At 34.1% G+C, this 19,404-nt stretch overlaps 1 protein-coding gene across 5 annotated transcripts in view; it reads left to right on the forward strand.

The window, feature by feature from the left end:
* GLS (glutaminase) overlaps nt 1-19,404 on the forward strand; it is an 86,134-nt gene that overhangs the window by 31,787 nt on the left and 34,943 nt on the right. For 2 of the 5 annotated variants that reach the window (XM_030803425.1, XM_030803426.1), the window contains exons 8-13: nt 9,480-9,512; nt 9,601-9,659; nt 12,354-12,420; nt 12,979-13,029; nt 15,738-15,914; nt 18,900-19,031. In XM_030803425.1, the coding sequence (XP_030659285.1) occupies nt 9,480-9,512; nt 9,601-9,659; nt 12,354-12,420; nt 12,979-13,029; nt 15,738-15,914; nt 18,900-19,031 (519 nt within the window). Of the gene's footprint in view, nt 1-1,628; nt 1,792-6,366; nt 8,137-8,687; nt 8,703-9,479; nt 9,513-9,600; nt 9,660-12,353; nt 12,421-12,978; nt 13,030-15,737; nt 15,915-18,899; nt 19,032-19,404 lie in introns of those variants that run through there. The other 3 variants (XM_030803428.1, XM_030803427.1, XM_030803429.1) reach the window with 3 other exon arrangements.

Raw genomic sequence — 19,404 nt, forward strand, 5'->3', positions numbered from 1 at the left:
AAAATACGATTATTTGCAAGGCACAGTCCTACCTTTAGGTAGCTTACTTTGTAGTATGGGATATGCAAAAGTAAATGGGTCCTTATAAGAAAACTCAATAAATGCTGTGATGAGAGAAAAGCCTCATTAATAATTGCTTAGATTTGAACAAGTAACTTAAAGTAGAAATAAGGAAAGTTACTATAATGTATGTGTTAATGCTTGATGAGAAAAACACCAAAATTGTTTCTTCCTAGAAAAATATCCACATACCGTAATTTTACATAAACTTCCAGGTGTTCACTACTCTTCAAGGCTGATCCATGGGGTCCTAGTTTAAGAACTTTTAAACTGGAGAGAGATTAACATACACTATACATAGTCTCAAAAGGGCTTATGTAAATAATTAATAGAAGACTTCTTTCACTGCACACAGTTAAATATCTTTTAATGATTCATGGGTTTAACAGACTACACTGAAATGCTGCATGTGGGAATTGCATGTCTGGTTATCATATCACACTATCATTTCATTAGTTTCACTTGCCATGTTTAGTCATGAGCCATAAACTATACATTGAGCTACATTTTAGTATGAGCGATTAGAAACAAAGTTAAAAGATACATACAACATAAATGTGGTTCAGTGTTCGACAGCACAAAGATTTAATTGAGTCATCCTGTACCTACAAATTTGATCAGTGATTTTCATAAAAATTTAAATTTACAGGCAAAGTTGGAAATGAGGCTTCAGGATATGGTTTATATTTAAGGTCATTTTCTCCTGAGTTTTTGTTTTGTTTTAAGCATGTGTTTTACAAGTGCTTTTTTTTTTTTTAAATGAAAGTTCATACAAATCTTGGAGAGGAGAGCCTGATATAACCCTATGTAAAATTGAATGCCCCAGAATATGTAATATTTTTCTTAGGATCTTTTAGGGAAAGGATTAAATTCATATAAATATCTATAATGTGATCTCTGCAAATTGTATGATTGGTTTGAAATTTAGGTAATAAAACCATAACCAAAAGGGCTTAAAAATTGTCAAACCCAGTTCTCTTACTTTATATAACGGAGGAAACTGAGAACCTGGCAAGGTTGTAACAGCAGTAGAATTGGACTTAAACTAAATCTCCCGATACTCAATGCTGTTCATTACAATTCACTCTGCCATATTTAACGTAGGTGTTTGCCATTTCTCTTGATGACATCTTTAATTTTAATTAGCATAGTTATATTGCCCAAAATACAGAAGTACTATTTTCTTAATTTGAACTGGTTCAAACGATAACGATTTATTGGTTTAAAAGTTGTATCTCATTTGATAGCAAGTGTTATGTAGTCATTCTTTGGACATTAGTCAGTAAAGAAACAGGCCCTTTTCCAAGATGCTTGCATCTGAGTGCCCAAAGCCACGGATATTTCACCATGGCTACTAGAGGTGAATTCTGTTTTTAGCTCTTTTAATTGATGACCTTAAGGCTATTTGTGATTTTTTTTTCTTTCAAAATTCAGGAATTTATCATGGTGCCATTAAAATCATTTTCTTCATGTTACTCCCCCCACCCCAAAATTAAGTAGAGTCTTTAGTAAGACTCTTGATTTCATAATTTTGTAGTATTGATATTTTTTCCTTGTAGGGTTGGTGGTGATCCTCAGGAAATGGGGGAAGAGGCAGAGCAAATGTTCAAAAGGATTAGCAGATTGTGGAAAAAAGGAGAATTTGGACAGAAGGAGCCTGTTGCATAAATTCTTAACTACTAAGCTTATAGGAAAACTCCAATATTTAAAATTTTAAACAAAGCTATATAGGTAAATACCTTTTTAAAAACAAATGTAATTTTATACTTAAAATGCACATAATTTTTAAAAAACATAAGGGTACTATACTTCCTCTCTTTTTCTCTGTGGTAGCTACTAACTTTAAAGGAATACTTTTTGTTGTAATCTGTTTTATTTGGGATTGTGATAATGTGTGATTGCTTGATTAAAAGGAAAGAATAAAAATAAATTTGAAAGGAACAGTTATTTTTATATGACGTAGCAATATCCTTACGTATTTGTTTTCTTTTCACTGGTAAAAATTTCACGTAGTTTTAGTTTAAAAGGTAAGATCCGGTGATAACTTAAGTGTTAGGATAGGAAAATGAGGACAACATACTGCAAAATAATTGCCACACTTAGTGCTTTTTCATGTTAGAAATAGTAAAAGTTACACTGTCTTCTATGTTTTTACCTCTCAGAGTGTTTTGTTTTTTGTTTTTTAGAGACAAGGTCTCTCTCTGTTGCCCAGTCTAAGTGCAGTGGTATAGTCATAGCCTACTGCAGCCTCAAACTCCTGTGCTCAAGTGATCCTGCCACCTCAGGCTCCAGAGTAGCTGAGACCACAGGCACATGCCACCATGCAGGGCTAATTCTTTATAAAGATAGGGTCTTGCCGTGTTGCCCAGGCTGGTCCTGAACTCCTGGCCTAAAGTGATCCTCCCAGTTTGGCCTCCCAAAATGCTGGGATGACAGGCGTTAGCCACTCTACTTGGCATGCCTCATTCTAGTGGTAGTTTCCAGTTTTTGTCATTTAAAGAAGCTCAATTTTCTTTTTAATCAAAAGTATTTTTGAATTTTAAAAATTAGGGTTTTTTTCTTTCTCTTGAAACAATTTATAATCATACTCATTGAAAATCAAGACAAGCTTAGTTAATGTATATGTAATGTTCAATTTGGTCAGGTTAGCAATAACCTGTTAGGTATGCTTATAAGACAGGTTTTTAAAGTGGTTTGTGACTCTGAGAGTAATGCATGATGCCTTGGACTGGCAACATTCAGAAGACAGGATTATATTGGTTTATTTACTTCATGTTTATATCAGTTTATGCTTTAGTTTTTTTTTTTTAATGAAAGGTAGAGAATTTATTGTCAACTGAAAATTGTTCTGTTACTTTATTTTTAGGGTTGATCTATGAAAATACCAGATCTAGAAAAACATTCTTTTTTACCTGGATTGTCTTATTTTTTATTTTCCTAATACTCTTTAGCTTTAAACCATTTTCTATCATAAGACTAAATTAAGAATATATCATAATATCGTTTTTAGTTACCTCTTTTTGCCTTTTTCCTCTATGATCTCTAATTTTTAATTGGCTTGCACCTCCATACTTTATGAATGGAATCAAGTGCGATACTTACAAAATAACTCTGATTAATGCATTGATTTTAAATGAGCCATTTTAATATTAAATTTATTGGCAGTTGTCCTTGTTAACAGTGTTTTTCACCTGTGTTATAAAGTATAAAAATGAATCAATTCATAAATATGTTGTAAAAACTGTATAAAACATTGCAATATAGTTACATTAATTTTTTAATAGATAATGTTAAAACTCAGTGCCTCTTTATCAAATTTTCATTCATACAGTATTCTTCAAAGGAATGTAAGTTCTGTAACTTGACAGGCATGTTTACAGAAAAATTTGTATAATTTACTTTTTTTTTTTTTGAGACGGAGTTTCACTCATCGCCCAGGCTGGAGTGCAGTTTGCCTCCCAAGTTCACACCATTTTCCTGCCTCAGCCTCCCGAGTAGCTGGGACTACAGGCGCCCGCCACTGTGCCTGGCTAATTTTTTTTTTTTTATTTATTTTTTTATTTTTAGTAGAGACAGGGTTTCACCGTGTTAGCCAGGATGGTCTCGATCTCCTGACCTCATGATCTACCTGCCTTGGCCTCCCAAAGTGCTGGGATTACAGACGTGAGCCACTGCGCCTGGCCTAAATTTGTATAATTTTCTAGTATCAGGATCTGATTACCCTTTTCAAACAACCCATATGGGTTTGTTTTTTAAAAATCATTTGGTGAGTGGATTAGAAATTTTGATAAGTAGATTTCTTCCAATTTGGTTTATTTTAAAAATGTTTCTACTGTATTTACTACAAATGATTATAACTTTTTAAAAAATAATACAGTATCTAATAATGCTTGTACAGTGATCTTCAAACTGGGATAAATATATCTTTGGATTCCATACTTGGAATTCTTTCCAAGGAATAAAGGGGCATTGATAGTTTTAAGATAAGTCAGTTTCAAAGTCTGTTTCTATATGCGCCTTTTAAAAAATTAATCTGCCTTTAGTCCAGGTGTCCTCCTATTTTCCAAAAGAAAGACATAGTTCTCATGTCTTTCAAATTTTAGTACAGTGCACTGCTTCAGGTTGTAAAAACCTCAGCCCACCAGCAAAAGAGGACATTTTGAAATATTAGAGTCAGTGTTATTAAGGGTGTGAACCATTGTAATGACTGGTAATAAGTCCTGTTATATACTAGGTTGTTTCCAGTTCTTTGGTTTCAACAAAATGGAAAGAGAATCTTAAGTTGTCAGTCAATAGGAGTATTAGCATAATTTTTGAGGATAGAGTACTGTATGACTTTTGGCATGTAATGAGCTGGAGGCATGTAAAGAACTGAGTAACATTGCTATAATAAAACTTAATTTCAGTCTACTTATCCATTATAAGCAAAGTTTCTCAATTCACACCTCTGTAAAAATTAAAAATAGGAAGAGAATTAGTCCTGAGTTCATTCTAGCAATAGAAGATATCCACTGATATATGAACTAAAAATCAATTACTGTTTCAAATTGGAAAGAAAAATACTCAAAAGGAAAATCTTACAAATTAGTATGGGAAATTAGCAAATAAATATTTTTCCTTTAATTTTTTATTGTGAAAAAATTCAAACATATATAAAATAGACAAGTATGACCAGCTCTCATATATGCATGCCTAGCTTTTATTTTTGTTAACATCTGTTTCTCCACCCAGCTCACCCCACTACTCCATAATGATGAAGATAATGGATTTTTATCATTTTTAGTTTTGATTTTGCCTTGGAGGTGGTTTACTCTCTTTTGTATATGTAGGCATGTGCTTTTCCTAAGAGCTTTGCAAATAAACTTTTTACTGTAACTTTTTCAGAATTAATATGACATGTTAATGATTATTAGATCTCATCTATCCTTGGGGTACATGAAGTCTTTCCAAGAGATACACAAGCAGATAATAGTTTATTGACTTAAGTTAAATGCCATTTCCAGGGTAAATAATATGAACAAACAATAATCAAATGCCTTTACATTTAAATGGGGAAGTTTTGGGGAGAAACATTCTTTAGTCAATGCAACTATTCAATACAGGCATACCTCAGAGATATTGCAGATCACCTAACTTAAGTGAAGATTGCAAAAAAGCAAGTCATACCAATTTTTTCATTAAGCAATGCATACAAAAGTTGTGTTTATACTATAGTAAGTGTGCAGTAGTATTGCATCTAAAAAAAAAAAACAGTGTGAATACCTTAAGTAAAAAATATTTTGTAGGTAAGAAGTGCTAAGGATCATCTGAGCCTTCAGTGAGTTCTAATCCTTTTGCTGGCAGAAGGTCTTGGCTTGATGTTGATGACTGCTGACGGATAACGGTGGTGGTTGCTGAAGATTGGGGTGGCTGTGGCAATTTCTTAAAATAAGACAATAATGAAATTGCCACATCAATTGACTCTTATGAAAGATTTCTCTGTAGCATGCAATGCTGTTTGACAGCATTTTACTCAGAGTAGAACTTCTTTAAAAATTGGAGTCAGTCCTCCAAAACCCTGCAGCTGCTTTATGAACTAAGTTTATGGAATGTTCTAAATCCTTTGTTGTATTTCAATGATATTCAGAGCATCTTTACCAGAAGTAGTTTTCATCTGAAGAAACCACTTTTAGTTCACTCATGAGAAGCAACTCCTCATCCGTTCAAGTTTTATCATGAGATTGCAGCAATTCAGTCATATCTTCAGGCTCTACTTTTAATTCTAGTTCTCTTGATATTTCCATCACATGTGTAGTTAGTTACTTCCTCCACTTGGACCACTCAGTCATCCATGAGGATTAGAATCAACTTCATTTGAACTCCTGTTAATGTTGATATTTCGACCACCTATGATCATGAAAGTTCTTAATGACATTCAGAATGGTGAACCTTTTCCAGAAGATTTTCAGTTTACATTGCCCAGATCCATTAGACAAATCACTATTATTGCAGCTATTGCCTTATGAACTGTGTTTCTTAAATGATAAGACTTGAAAGTTGAAATTACTCCTTGATCCATGGGCTGCAGAATGGATGTTGTGTTAGCAGGCATGAAAACAACATTTTGCTCCTTGTACGTCTCCATCAGAACTCTTGGGTGACCAGGTGTGTTGTTAGTGAACAGTAGTATTTTGAAAGAAATACATTTTTTTCTGGCTGGTCATGGTGGCTCACACCTGTAATCTCAGCACTTTGGGAGGTTGAGGTAAGAGGATCGCTTGAGCCCAGGAGTTCAAACCAGTCTGCTCAATATAGTGAGACTCCCATCTCTATTAAAAAACAAAATCTTTTTTTGAGCCATAAGTTTCAACAGTGGGCTTAAAATATTCAGTAAACAAGGTTGTAAACCGATGTGGTCTTATCTAGGCTTGTTATAAGCCCAGGCAGGGTAGATTTAGCATAATTCTTAAGGACTCTAGGATTTTTGGAATGATGAATGAGCATTGGCTTCAACTTAAGGTTACAAGCTGCCTTAGCCCCTAACAAGTCAGCTGTCCTCTGAAACCAGACATTAACTTCTCTTTGGCTATGAAAGTCGTAGATGTCATCTTTCAATAAAAGGCTGTTTCATCTACATTTAAAATCTGTTGTTAGTGTAGTCACCTTCATCACTGAAGTTAGGTAGATCTTCTGGATAACTTGCTGCACCTTCTGCATCAGCCCTTGCCATTGTTTCACCTTGTACTTTTATGTTATGGAGACGGCTTCTTTCCTTAAACCTCATGAATCAACCTCTGCTAGCTGCAACCCTTTTCCGCAGCTTCCTCACCTCCCTCGGCTTTTATAGAATTGAAGAGAGTTAGGGCTTTGTTCTGAATTAGGCCTTGGCCTAAGGGAAGTTGTAGCTAGTTTGATTTTTTTTTTTTTTAATCTAGACCACACAAACTTTCTCCGTGTTACCGGTTATGCTGTTTTGCTTTCCATCATTTGTGTGTTCACTGAAGTTCCATTTTTAATTTCCTTCAAGAACTTCAAGAAATGCAAAGGAAACTTTGCATTTACACCTTGGCTAACTTTGGCACAAGAGGCTCAACTTTTGGTCTGTTTTGGCTTTCAACATGCCTTTCTTACTAAGCTTAATAATCATTCTAGCTTCTTAAAAGTGAGAGATGTACAACTCTTCCTTTCACTTGAACATTTAGAGGCCATGGTAGGGTTATTAATTGGCCTGTTTTCAATATTGTTGTGTCTCAGGGAATAGGGGGGCCCAAGGAGAGGGAGAGAGTTGGGAATGGACAATCAGTGAAGCAGTCAGAACATATACAACATTTATAGGTTAAGTTTGCCATCTCACATGGACATGGCTTGTGGCACCCCAAAACAAGTGTAATAGTAAGAGCAAAAATGACTGATCACAGATCCCCATAAGACATCTAATAATAATTATAAAAATGTGACACAGAGACACAAAATGAGCACATACTGTTGGAAAAATGTTGCCAGTAGACTTACTTGATGCAGGGTTATCACAAACCTTCAATTTCTTAAAAAATGCACTATCTGTGAAACACAGTGAAGTGAAGCTCAGTAAAATGAGGTATGCCTGTATTTTGTTCTGCTCTGTTTATATAATCTGTCTAGAGAATGTTAAGTACCCAAAATGTTATACTGTATAATGCTAGTTGTAAATACCAGTTGTTCCTTAAAAACAACGTAAGAGCAAAACTTAATTGTGCTTTAATTTAGTAAGTCACAAAATAGACTAATTATATGACCATAGTCTAGAGTTGAATGGTTTTTATTTTTGTGTATTAAACATCACAGTCCAGTGAAGAAAACTTGTAAGAGTTTTATAGGATACAGTTTAGGTCATGGAATGAAAGTTCAACATAACTTGTTTATTTTACGTTGATTGTTTAACCAGTAATTATCCATATGACATCCCAATGCAAATGCTGACATCCATTTCCAAAAGAGTTGTTTTTTTTGTGCTTTTTCTAAGGTTACAAAGGTTTTTGTGGTTTAAATGTTGTTACATATTTTACAGCATTAGGATCTATGGAATATTTTGACAACTGCAACAGTTCAATGAAGTTGGTAATTTCTTCTTTTAATTATTTTTCATTGAACAGCTTTGGAGTTACATTTCTACATTTTGATTTCTGGTATATTATAAGGAAAGAAAAAGTTATGTCAAAGGATACTTTAGAGAAAATACATAGATAGTGATTACAATATGGCTGTAACTAAATTATCCTTAATCTTGTTGAAGTTTTGTTAATGCCTAATTTTGATGAAATAGTATGGTGTTCCTTCCAGCTACTGATTGTATATATGTGATTGCACATCTTTCTTAAATAAGTGGATTTGTAGGTTTTCACATATTGTCAGCCACACTCTAATCCTCTTGTAAAGAATGAACCTGGCTTTATTCAATTAAATAATTCTCTGGTACAGGTTTTCCTCCCATAATATTTTAAAGTACAATGTTTTGGGTTTTTTGAGGGTAAAGTAAAAGAAAATATGTTTTAAAAACTTTAGTTGTCGAATTATTTTAAGCCTATTTTAGAAATTAGAGATGTATTGTTTCTTTTGGGTGCATATCACCAATTAATACGTTTGATTTCAGATCTACAACTTACTGCTTTGTAAACTTCGTCGAGGTAAAATGAAACCATTTGGCTACTTGAACTGATCTACGTTACATAGATTTTTCCTATTGACATTTGCAGTAGATAACATGTCAGAAATGAAAGTGATGAAACAATACATCTTCCATATTCTGAATTGGCATAATGCTAAATACAACAGAAGCTAATTTTTTAGAGACTGTGAAATATAATTTTTTTTAGTTCAAGTATTATTATAACAAGTGAGCTATTAAGAATAGAGCTTTCTCTACAGTAGTAAAATGTAACCAGAATGTTTGCATATACTGGAATTATAAAAGATTAGTTTTGCAGCATAACTCATTTTTCTAACTCTAATATTAGTTTAAGGATTTAATAAAATACAAGTAGATTGTTCTTAATTGAAATATTTTATATATACTTAATTCTTTTCGAAGGGTGAAACTTTATTTTAAGTTTTTTAAAATATAAGATTAAATAAATAACACTTTTTAGCAAATTATGTGCTGTCATGAAAGATAAGGGAATTCATGGTAACTTGTATTTAAAATTCTGTAACTTTGGGTTGGGTAAAGATATACTTAAAATAAAGCATTCCCTTTGTAATTCTGATGCATTCTCAACATATGGGTATTAAATAACATGTAAAAAAGTTTATATAAATGTTAAATTACTTTAGAACTATTTCCTAGATTTAAAAATACTAATGCAGTATATTATAATAGTAGCTGTTTGAAATTTTGATATTGGCTTGAAACTTAACTGTAGTGGTACCTATATTAACGTATTTATGTCTCTTATTTTTTGCAGCAAGGAGTAAATAATGCTGAAAAATTTGACTATGTAAGTGCAACATGTCATTCAGTTTTCATGCCACATTCTCTATATATTTGTTTTTTGATTACTAATATTTCCTAATTTTGGTTTATAGGTCATGCAGTTTTTAAATAAGATGGCTGGTAATGAATATGTTGGATTCAGTAATGCAACGTGAGTTTTTTAAATACTGTTTTGTTACATAAAAACACACTGTATTTAGAATTGATCTGCTCTCTTTTCATTAGAGGGAAATGAATGATTTCAAAATTACCTGACAGAAACACTTAAAAATACTTTAAATAGTTTTGACAAATTTCTTATAAGTAATCATACAATCAGAAGAGATCCCAAGTTTATCTCAAATTACTGGTGCTTATTCAGTTTTATCTTTGCTTATAATACCTGTCTTACCTCTCTTCTATTTCTGTTCCAGGCTGTCTGGATTTTTACCCCAATTTTTTATTTTAAAGTTTGTGAGTCTACAGAAAAGTTGAAATAATAAATAACTGGAATCTTTTACTTATATTTTCTAATATTTTGTCTTACCTGTCTCTTTAGATAGATAAAAAATACGTATGTATACCTCTAAACACAGATACGTAAATATATATGTACATAGATTTTTTTCCCTAAACCATTTCAAATTAAGTTGTAGACATCATGATACTTCACCCTTAGATAAGAAAGCACATACAGTCTAAGAATAAGGACATTGTCCTACATAACCACAATACCATTAACACATGTAAGAACGTTAACGTTAATTTTAAAATATCATGACATTAATCAATGTGTAAATGTCCCCATCTCTTCCCCAAATGTCTTTTACAACTTTTATTATTATTTTTTAGATTCAGGAACAAATCAGGGTTCTTACATTGTATTTATTACGATGTCTGTTTTGTCTCTTTACTTAGAACAGTCCCCGTGCTCTAGATCCTTGCTTTAACAAATTTTATTAAATGGCTGTTATTTTTAAAGAGTGCAGGCTGCTTGTTTTATAGACCAGGAGTTGCTGACTTTTTCTTTGAAGGACCAGACAGTAAATATTTTAAGCTTGTGGACCATATGGACTGTGTTGTAACTTCTCAGTTCTGCTGTTTAGTAGAAAAGCAGCCATAGACAATATGAGGCTGTGTTATAAAAAACTTTATAAAAACAGGCAGCAGGCCATATAGTGGATGTTTCCCATTTTGTATTTGTCTGGTTCCTTGTCATTAGAAACATTATTATGTTAAACATTATTTTAGTATTATTATGTTAAACAGTTTTAGCATGTATACTACTATTTTATTCTTATTTTGCACTTCCTGCTTCGTATTTCAGGGGTAAACATTTTCAGGTTGCATGCCTTCCCAACATTAATTCATCAGCTTAATTATCTTTTCCAGGAAGTATTCCATGAATCTCAACTTGCCTCTTTTCTGTGCTCTCCTATTACCATATTTTATCAAACTTATTACATGTCTCTCTTTGCCCCATAGCCACCATTAGGCTCTGCCCTCCTTAAGACCTAGATGGAATGTTGTGTCTTCCAGTTCATTTCTGTATCCCTGTTATCTGGCAGATAATAGACACTTGAGATAGTGTTGAAGAACTATGTGTCAGTGTGATAATTGCTGACTAGTTAGGCATTTATCTAAACTATGTTGATGTTTTTTTTTAAAGTACGGCAAATTGATAAGAATTTGAAATGTTAAAATGTACAATTAGAAGGGGCTGTCCACCTCAGTGATATAAAGAACATTAACCACAGTTCCTCTAATATCAGCAGCCCTTTTAGACTTGTAGGGCAATTCCCAAATATAATGCAAATTAAATCTAAATCAAAACTCATTCTCTTTCTTTCCAAACTGCTCTTTGCTCTAGAGATAGATGCCTGTGTCAGTTAATATTATTACCCTCTCAGGCTATGTTAGAAATTCAGGCTTTGTATCAGTCTTCACTCTGCCTTTCCTTTTTCTCATCAGGTTGGAAGATTATCCAACTACTTGCATGTTTGATCATACCTCTCCTTCCATTCCTATCACAGCTGCCTAAATTCAGGCTTTTGTAGCTCTCATTACAGTGTTCTTTTAATAGATCAGTCATCACTTCTTTTTCCCCTTTTTCAAACTGATGTCAGAGTTATCTTTATAAAATGTAGATCTGATTAGGTAACTTGTTTGTAAGCCCTCAGGCTTTTGTTTTGTGGGTGGTCAGGAACTATTACATTATTCGGCATCTATTGGTTTTGGCAATTTGGTCCCCGTCTCCTTTGTTTGTTTGATGTTTTCCCACTCTTCTCCATGTGCCATTTCCCAGTTACATCAGAATATTTGCCATTCTTCAGTGGACCCCTGTCTATATACTTTTCTAACCGTTCATGATGCATGGAATTTGCCAGTGCCTAGGCCCCACCCTGAAATCTATTAGTCCATTGAGTCCTGCAAGATCCATTTTGTGTTTCCCATTCTCAGTGAAAGTTCCATGATTATGTCAAGTTCCCTGATTATGTCAATTAAAACGGACTCTTATTGTACTTTTGGGTAGGCAGAGGATTCTGCAGTTTTTCAGTGCATTTTAATGGTAGAAGATTTGAGAATTTTAAAATCAGCATTTTTGTTTACAAAATATGAAGACTAGAAAGGGCCTGAATTCATTTCAGTCATTTTATAGCCAAGAAAATGAAGATTGAAAGAATTACCACTTAAATGACTTGTCCAAAGTCACACAAATAGCCTATTGACAGAATTGATTGGAACTCTGTAGTCCTGAATCTTAGTTCAGTGTTCTTTATGCTGTACATTGCTGTACAAATGAAATTATGTACAATCACACTTTTAAAGAAAGTACATAGAGCAAATTTTTTTTTTCTTCTTCCAGGTTTCAGTCTGAAAGAGAAAGTGGAGATCGAAATTTTGCAATAGGATATTACTTAAAAGAAAAGAAGGTTTTTAAATTTTTGTTTCTATTTCAAATTATTCTTTCATTTAATAAAATACATGAAGATGTATGCTAAGAATTCAACAATAGCCTTTAAGCAACTACCTATTAGTATTTAAGGTGCAGAAGTTTTTGCAGAGTGCTCATGAGTCAGTGTTACCAAATTGTTAATGTTATTATTAAATTGATTTGTATCTGGCAGTATTTAAATATTTGACTGATTTTATTTATTAATACAAATTTTGTTTGAGGTTTAGTTTATTTTTTCAAAAGCATAATGCCTGATTAGTGTTAACTACTCTTGATTTTTTTAAGTGGTTGGTCTAGTAACTTGATTTATAAATCATGAGTCATTTTGTCGTTGTCAGTTAAACTAGTGTCTAGAAACTTACATGATGTGATAAAATTTTGCTTTTTTATTTCACGTTTATAATGTTTTAGAAGTTACATGCTATTTTATTAATTAAAATGAAACACTTGTGTACATTTGAAATTTTTCATGTATTTCTCTACTTATGTGCATTTCTGTGTGCCTGAATTTTTAATTGCCTTTCTATTTTTTTAGTGTTTTCCAGAAGGCACAGACATGGTTGGTATATTAGACTTCTACTTCCAGGTAATTTAATTATGTGAATCATATATATAAATGGATGTGTCGGCTGGGCGCGGTGGCTGACGCCTGTAATCCCAGCACTTTGGGAGGCCAGGGCGGGCAGATCATGAGGTCAAGCGATCGAGACCATCCTGGCCAACATGGTGAAACCCCATCTCTACTAAAAATACAAAAATTAGTCGGGTGTGGTAGTGTGTGCCTGCAGTCCCAGCTACTTGGGAGGCTGAGGCAGGAGAATTGCTTGAACCAGGAAGGCCGAGGTTGCAGTGAGTCGAGATCATGCCACTGCACTCCAGCCTGGCAACACAGTGAGACTCTGTCTCAAAATAAATAAATGGTTGTGTCACATTATGCAAAATGTAGGTGTCTCAGAAATCTTGGTTCTAGGCCATGAGAAAATACATTTTCCATTGACTTTCAAAAATGTCTTCATAAAAGGCTGTCTCATGTCCATGTTGCCTAAAAATCCATGCCTCAAAATGTAATAGGGACAGTTTTTTCTGTAAACATATTTAAGAATTGTCAAAAATAATGTGCACTCCCAGAAATTGGCATTCTTAATTATAAACTGAGCTCTAAATTTTTCGTAGCTTTTACATTTTGTTTGGGAAAAGCTTTTTTTTTTTTTTTTTTTTAAATAATCAGAAGGCTCTTACTCAGCATTTAAAAGTGTCAGTGTCTCAGCTGACTTGGTATCTTGTAATTTCTTTGTTACTGCTCTATCCTGGCTTAACTGGTGCTAGTTCATTTCTGCAGTGTCATATGTCAGGCTTTCCTTTAAGTTAGAGTAGCTCTCAATATTGAGGGGATGGGGTTGGGTGAGAGGGACCATGTTATGCACAGTGGGCTGTGGTATAGAACTCAATTTAGAATAGCCTTCCTGGAGATCTCTTCTCTCACCCACATTTTCAGTTCAATTTTTTCTTACAGATTTAACACAGTTGGTGCCACTGATGGGGCTGTAATGTGAAGCCACATAGGAGGCTACATTGTTGTTAATTTCTAGTTCACCTTACATTTGCCTGTCTTTACTATTAAAGGTTCCTTAATTTTAACCTTTCAGTAATCTTAGAGAATATATAAGGGAGGTTAATAATGAGTTAGAGTTTGATAGATGTCCAGGTTGCAGCTTTTCATCTGCCCAATGTGAAAAACTGTAAATTGGGAATCCAGACCATCAATATAAAATTTAAGGTCTAGCCCAGCCACTTATTAGCCATGTGACCTAATTTTAGTTACTGATCCCTAGTTTCCTTATCTGTAGTATATGCCTCACCTGCCTTGCCACATTATGTGGAAGATAACATGAGATGATATGTGAAATTCCTTTGAAACTAGCCTTTTTTTTCCCCCTGGTCTGTATGAATTTTTTCCATAAGTTTCTTTACCTTTGGAATACATATTTAAGTTTGGCTGTTATAGAATCTACTATACTGTGACATTTCTATACTTCATGGCAAAAATCAAGAAACGGCCATAGAAGTGGTACTGACTTTTTTGGAGAAGGGCTGCATCAAATCGAATGGCCATTGAGATTAGCAGGAGAGTACCCAAGTTGGCATTTGGCAAATTAAGAATGTGCTGCCTTATGACAAACAAAATTCCAGTTAATGTTAAGTATAAACTAGGAAATAATCATTGGAATTCAGAAAGCCTTGCATGATTAAGCTGACCTTATCACAAATCTTTGCTATCTGGGGCAGTATTGTAAGTTGATTCTGTCGTTTTTGAGAAATAGGGAAGAGATTTTTTATATAAATAGGCAGTCTAGTCAAAGTTAAACACACAATATTCTAATTCACTGTACTTAGTTTTCCTCCTTGCTATTTCCAAACCCCTTTATGCTTCTTGTAGATCTTGGAGTATGGCTGAGGAAAATTTACAAGTTGAGAACCCATTCTTCTCCTATCCACTTTCTTTTTTGACCCCATCTTATCCCAATTTTGCTTACTATTACCTAAAAATAAAATGTGGAAAAATTTATTTTCATTTTATGGGTAAATTTGGGTTTGGTACAGTGAACTGTTTTCATTATTTTGATTGTATTTAAATGCAAAAATTTCATCCTATAGGGTATATTTAGCACCCATAGTAAATATCAAATAAATATTAATAAATGGTCTAAAGGATAACGTTTTGGTTTAGGCTTACAGAGCATCTGAGACAGATCTGCTTAATATTTTTCTTCCCCTTTGTCCTTTGCCTGTTACCATATAGATGGGGACACTGAACTTTGTTATGGGTAAAATGTCAGGCACTTTAGCATTTTTTTCTAAAATGGTGATTTCTCATGTAGACACTATCATAATCTTCATGTATGGTGCTTTATCTTAAAAATATTTCGTGGCTCTTTTTTTTTTCTGTTGAGTTAAAAGTAATTATGCTTGTGTATTCCACAGAAAGTATTAATATTTAAGCTAATTTGAATATCACATGGGATAATAACAAATCTTAGGGTTTAGAGGCTGGCACTTCCTAGTCTAGTTCTGCCATTAAAAGACTGAGTATCTTTGGCCAAATCAGGGTAAATCTTAAAAGGGGGTAGGACTTTGGTCAATTAAAATCTTCAGAATGTCCTCAAGTTTATATTAAAGTATTCTCTTTGGAAGAAATATTTCAGATCTGTATGAATACCAAATAAAATAGATTATCTTAGAAGTGAACAGTAATATTAAAAGTAATATGAGAATTCTGCTTTTTCTTTGTGTTAGCTGTGCTCCATTGAAGTGACTTGTGAATCAGCCAGTGTGCTGGCGGCAACACTGGCTAATGGTGGTTTCTGCCCAATTACTGGTGAAAGAGTACTGAGCCCTGAAGCAGTTCGAAATACATTGAGTTTGATGCATTCCTGTGGCATGTATGACTTCTCAGGGCAGTTTGCTTTCCATGTAAGTAATTGTTTAATCTTAATTTTCTCTGGCAAGAAACTAGTCTGAACTGGTTCTTTTAAAAATGCAGTTTGAACTTTGCTTCTAAAGCTGTATATTAATTTTTGAGAGAGAGGCTTGTTTTCAAGGTTAATTTGTTACAACATTAGTAAGGAATAGAGATAAGGTCTACCAGATGTTCTTAAGAATTTGGAAGTTTGATTTATAGAACCTCATCCCTTCTGCTTTTAAGGCAATCCAGTGTACAAGGTTAGTACAGTCATTTTTTACTTTTAGTTGTTAATGTTTAGCATTATGATTATTATGTATCTTAAGAATTCTCTAAGTTCAGAAAGATTGCAAAGACGTGACGTTTCACGTCTTTGGTTACAGCCATAGATGTTTTAAGAACTAAAAGTATATTAAAGTTAAAACTTAACAAAAATGTACTGCTTTAAGCTCTGTTGTGCATTTGCCACTTGTAAAGTATATAGACTTTTCTTATTTCATTCTGCTCATGTCAAGTCATAATGCCCTTCTAAAAGCTTTTTTTATTTTGGAAATTTTCAAACATGTAAAATGAGAGAGAGAGAGAGAGAGAGAGACATTTAATGTTATCCATCACTCAGCTTCAATAATTATGAATACATTACCAATCTTGTTTCATCTGTATGTGCATCTATTTCCCCTATCCTTGTCATATTTCAGTATGTAATTCTAAATGAGGACCCTTAACAAAACATAACAATAAGAGAATTTTTACATATAAAAATTAAATATTACATATCACAACTTTAATATCATTATTAATATCAATATTAAATTGAATATCAAAATATTTAGTCAGTGTTCGGATTTCCTGGATTATTTTGTAAATTATTTCTTTCTTTTCTTTTTTTTTTTTTTGAGACGGAGTTTCACTTTGTTGCCCAGGCTGGAGTGCAGTGGCACGATCTCAGCTCACTGCAACCTCTGCCTCCTGAGTTCCAGCGATTGTCCTGCCTCAGCCTCCCGAGTAGCTGGGATTACAGGTGCCTGCCACTGCACCCGGCTAATTTTTGTATTTTTAGTAGAGACGGGGTTTTGCCATGTTGGCCAGGCTGTTCTCGAACTCCTGACCTCAAGTAATCCACCTGCCTCAGCCTCCCAAATTGCTGGGATTACAGGCGTGAGCCATTGCACCCGACCTATTATATTATTTTATAGTTTGTTTGACTTAGGATACAAATGAGGTGCATGTATTATGATTGGGTTGTGTCTACTTTTTTTTTTTTTTTTAAATCTACTGGTCTTCTTTTGACCTGTCTCTCTTTTTTTCTTGTTATTTTTGGTTGGAAAAACTGGATCATTTAGTCTATACAGTTTTCCACTGTCTCTACATTGCTGATTACCTCTGTTCCATTGTCCCTTGTATTTCCTATAAATTTGTAGATCCAATTCAGGTGTTTTTTTTTTTTTTTGTCTGCTTGTTTTGTTTAGTTTTGTGTAAAAGTACTTTACTGGTATACTTCTTTTATTTTTGTTTGTTTATTTATTTATTTATTTTGAGACAGAGTCTCACTCTGTCACCCAGGCTGGAGTGCAGTGGCACAATCTCGGCTCACTGCAACCTCTACCTCCTGGGTTCAAGCGATTCTCCTATCCAGAGGTACTTACTGACTGAATGTTAGTAAGCAATTAATGAACACTGCCCTAATGACATTAATTTTGTTTTTTTATCATTTGTCAAGTTTTGCTAATGTAACTTAAATTTTTTGAGGAGGAGTAATTTAAATTACCATTTTAGAAAATCTTTTAAGAATATATAACTTTTTATTGTTTTCTAGTTGTAAAATATTTTTAAAAAATAATTTGTTATATTTAAAAACAATACGTTTATTTTAGAACAATTAGAAAATATAGTCAGGAAGAATAAAAGCATCCATAGCCTCACAATTTAGATGTAACTGTTAATTCCTTAGAGTTTATCTTTAAACAATTTTTCTATATTCATATCTATCCCAAACTGTTTCATAACTTTTTTTTTTTTTTTTTTTTTTTGAGATGGAGTCTTGCTTCATCACCCAGGCTGGAGTGCAGTGGTGCGATCTTGGCTCACTGCAACCTCTGCCTCCCAAGTTCAAGCAATTCTCCTGCCTCAGCCTCCTGAGTAGCTGGAATTACAGGTGCCTGCCACCACACGCGGCTAAGTTTTGTATTTTTTGTGGAGATGGAGTTTCGCCATGTTGCCCAGGATGGTCTTGAACTCCTGACCTCAGGTGATCTGCCCGCCTCGGTCTCCCAAAGTGCTGGGATTACAGGCATGAGCCACCACACCCGGCCTTATAACTTTATTTATAAACATGTTGATAAAAATTTATCTACAATATTTTTAATGTTGAAATTCTATGGTATGTGTGTATATATATATATATATATATTTTTTTTTTTTTTTTTTTTTGAGAGAGAGTCTCACTCTTTTGCCCAGGCTGGAGTGCAGTGGCGTGATCTCAGCTCACTGCAAGCTCTGCCTCCTGGGTTCACCTTTCTCCTGCCTCAGCCTCCCGAGTAGTTGGGAGCGCACTTTGGGAGGCTGAGGTGGGCGGATCACGAGGTCAGGAGATAATTTTTAATTTTTAAACCAATTTCCCAATTTGTTTTTGTTTTTTTTTTTTGAAACTGGATCTTGCCCTGTCATCCAGGCTGGAGTGCAGTGGTGCGATCATGGCTCACTGCAGCCTTGACCTCCTGAGGTCATGTAATCCTCCCACATCATCCTCCAGAGTAGCTGTGACTACTGGTGTGCACCTCCATGTCTTGCTATTTTTTGTAGAGATGAGATCTCCCTGTGTTACCCAGCCTAGCCTCCAACTCCTGGGCTCAAGTGATCTGCTTGCCTTGGCCTCCCAAAGTGCTGAGATTACAGGAGTGAGCCATGGTGCCCAGCCCCAGTTTCCCTATTGTTGAACATAACATTTCTTATTTTAAAATGTTTACCTAAATACTCTTTTACTGAATTATTTTTAGGTTGGTCTTCCTGCAAAATCTGGAGTCGCTGGGGGCATTCTTTTAGTTGTCCCCAATGTTATGGGTATGATGTGCTGGTCTCCGCCTCTGGATAAGATGGGCAACAGTGTTAAGGGAATTCACTTTTGTCACGTAAGCATATTTTCTTAATGAAAATAATGATGATATAAGTTGAGCCATCCAATGATTCTTTTTTTTAACCCATTTTCCACAGTTCATTAACTCTTGGCCCTCCGCCTATGGTGTGCCAGTTACTAGGGAGCCGTGGAAATACTCCCAGAGGAGCTTCAAGTTGTCTCTGTCAGACAGCTCCCATTTAATTATTCCCACAGATTATATTTGTTAGATGCTAATATTTTAATTTTCATGGTTATAATTAGTATCAATTTTCAAAAGCTCAACAAAAGATATTAAACTTGGAGAAGTAATTTAAAAGCCAGTATATCTTAAGAATTATTTTGGTTTATTATATCTTTAATTTGCATGGTTAAATATCTTTATCCAT

This window comes from Nomascus leucogenys, chromosome 22a (genome assembly GCF_006542625.1).
Source record: "Nomascus leucogenys isolate Asia chromosome 22a, Asia_NLE_v1, whole genome shotgun sequence".
In the NCBI taxonomy this organism is placed as follows: Eukaryota; Metazoa; Chordata; class Mammalia; order Primates; family Hylobatidae; genus Nomascus; species Nomascus leucogenys.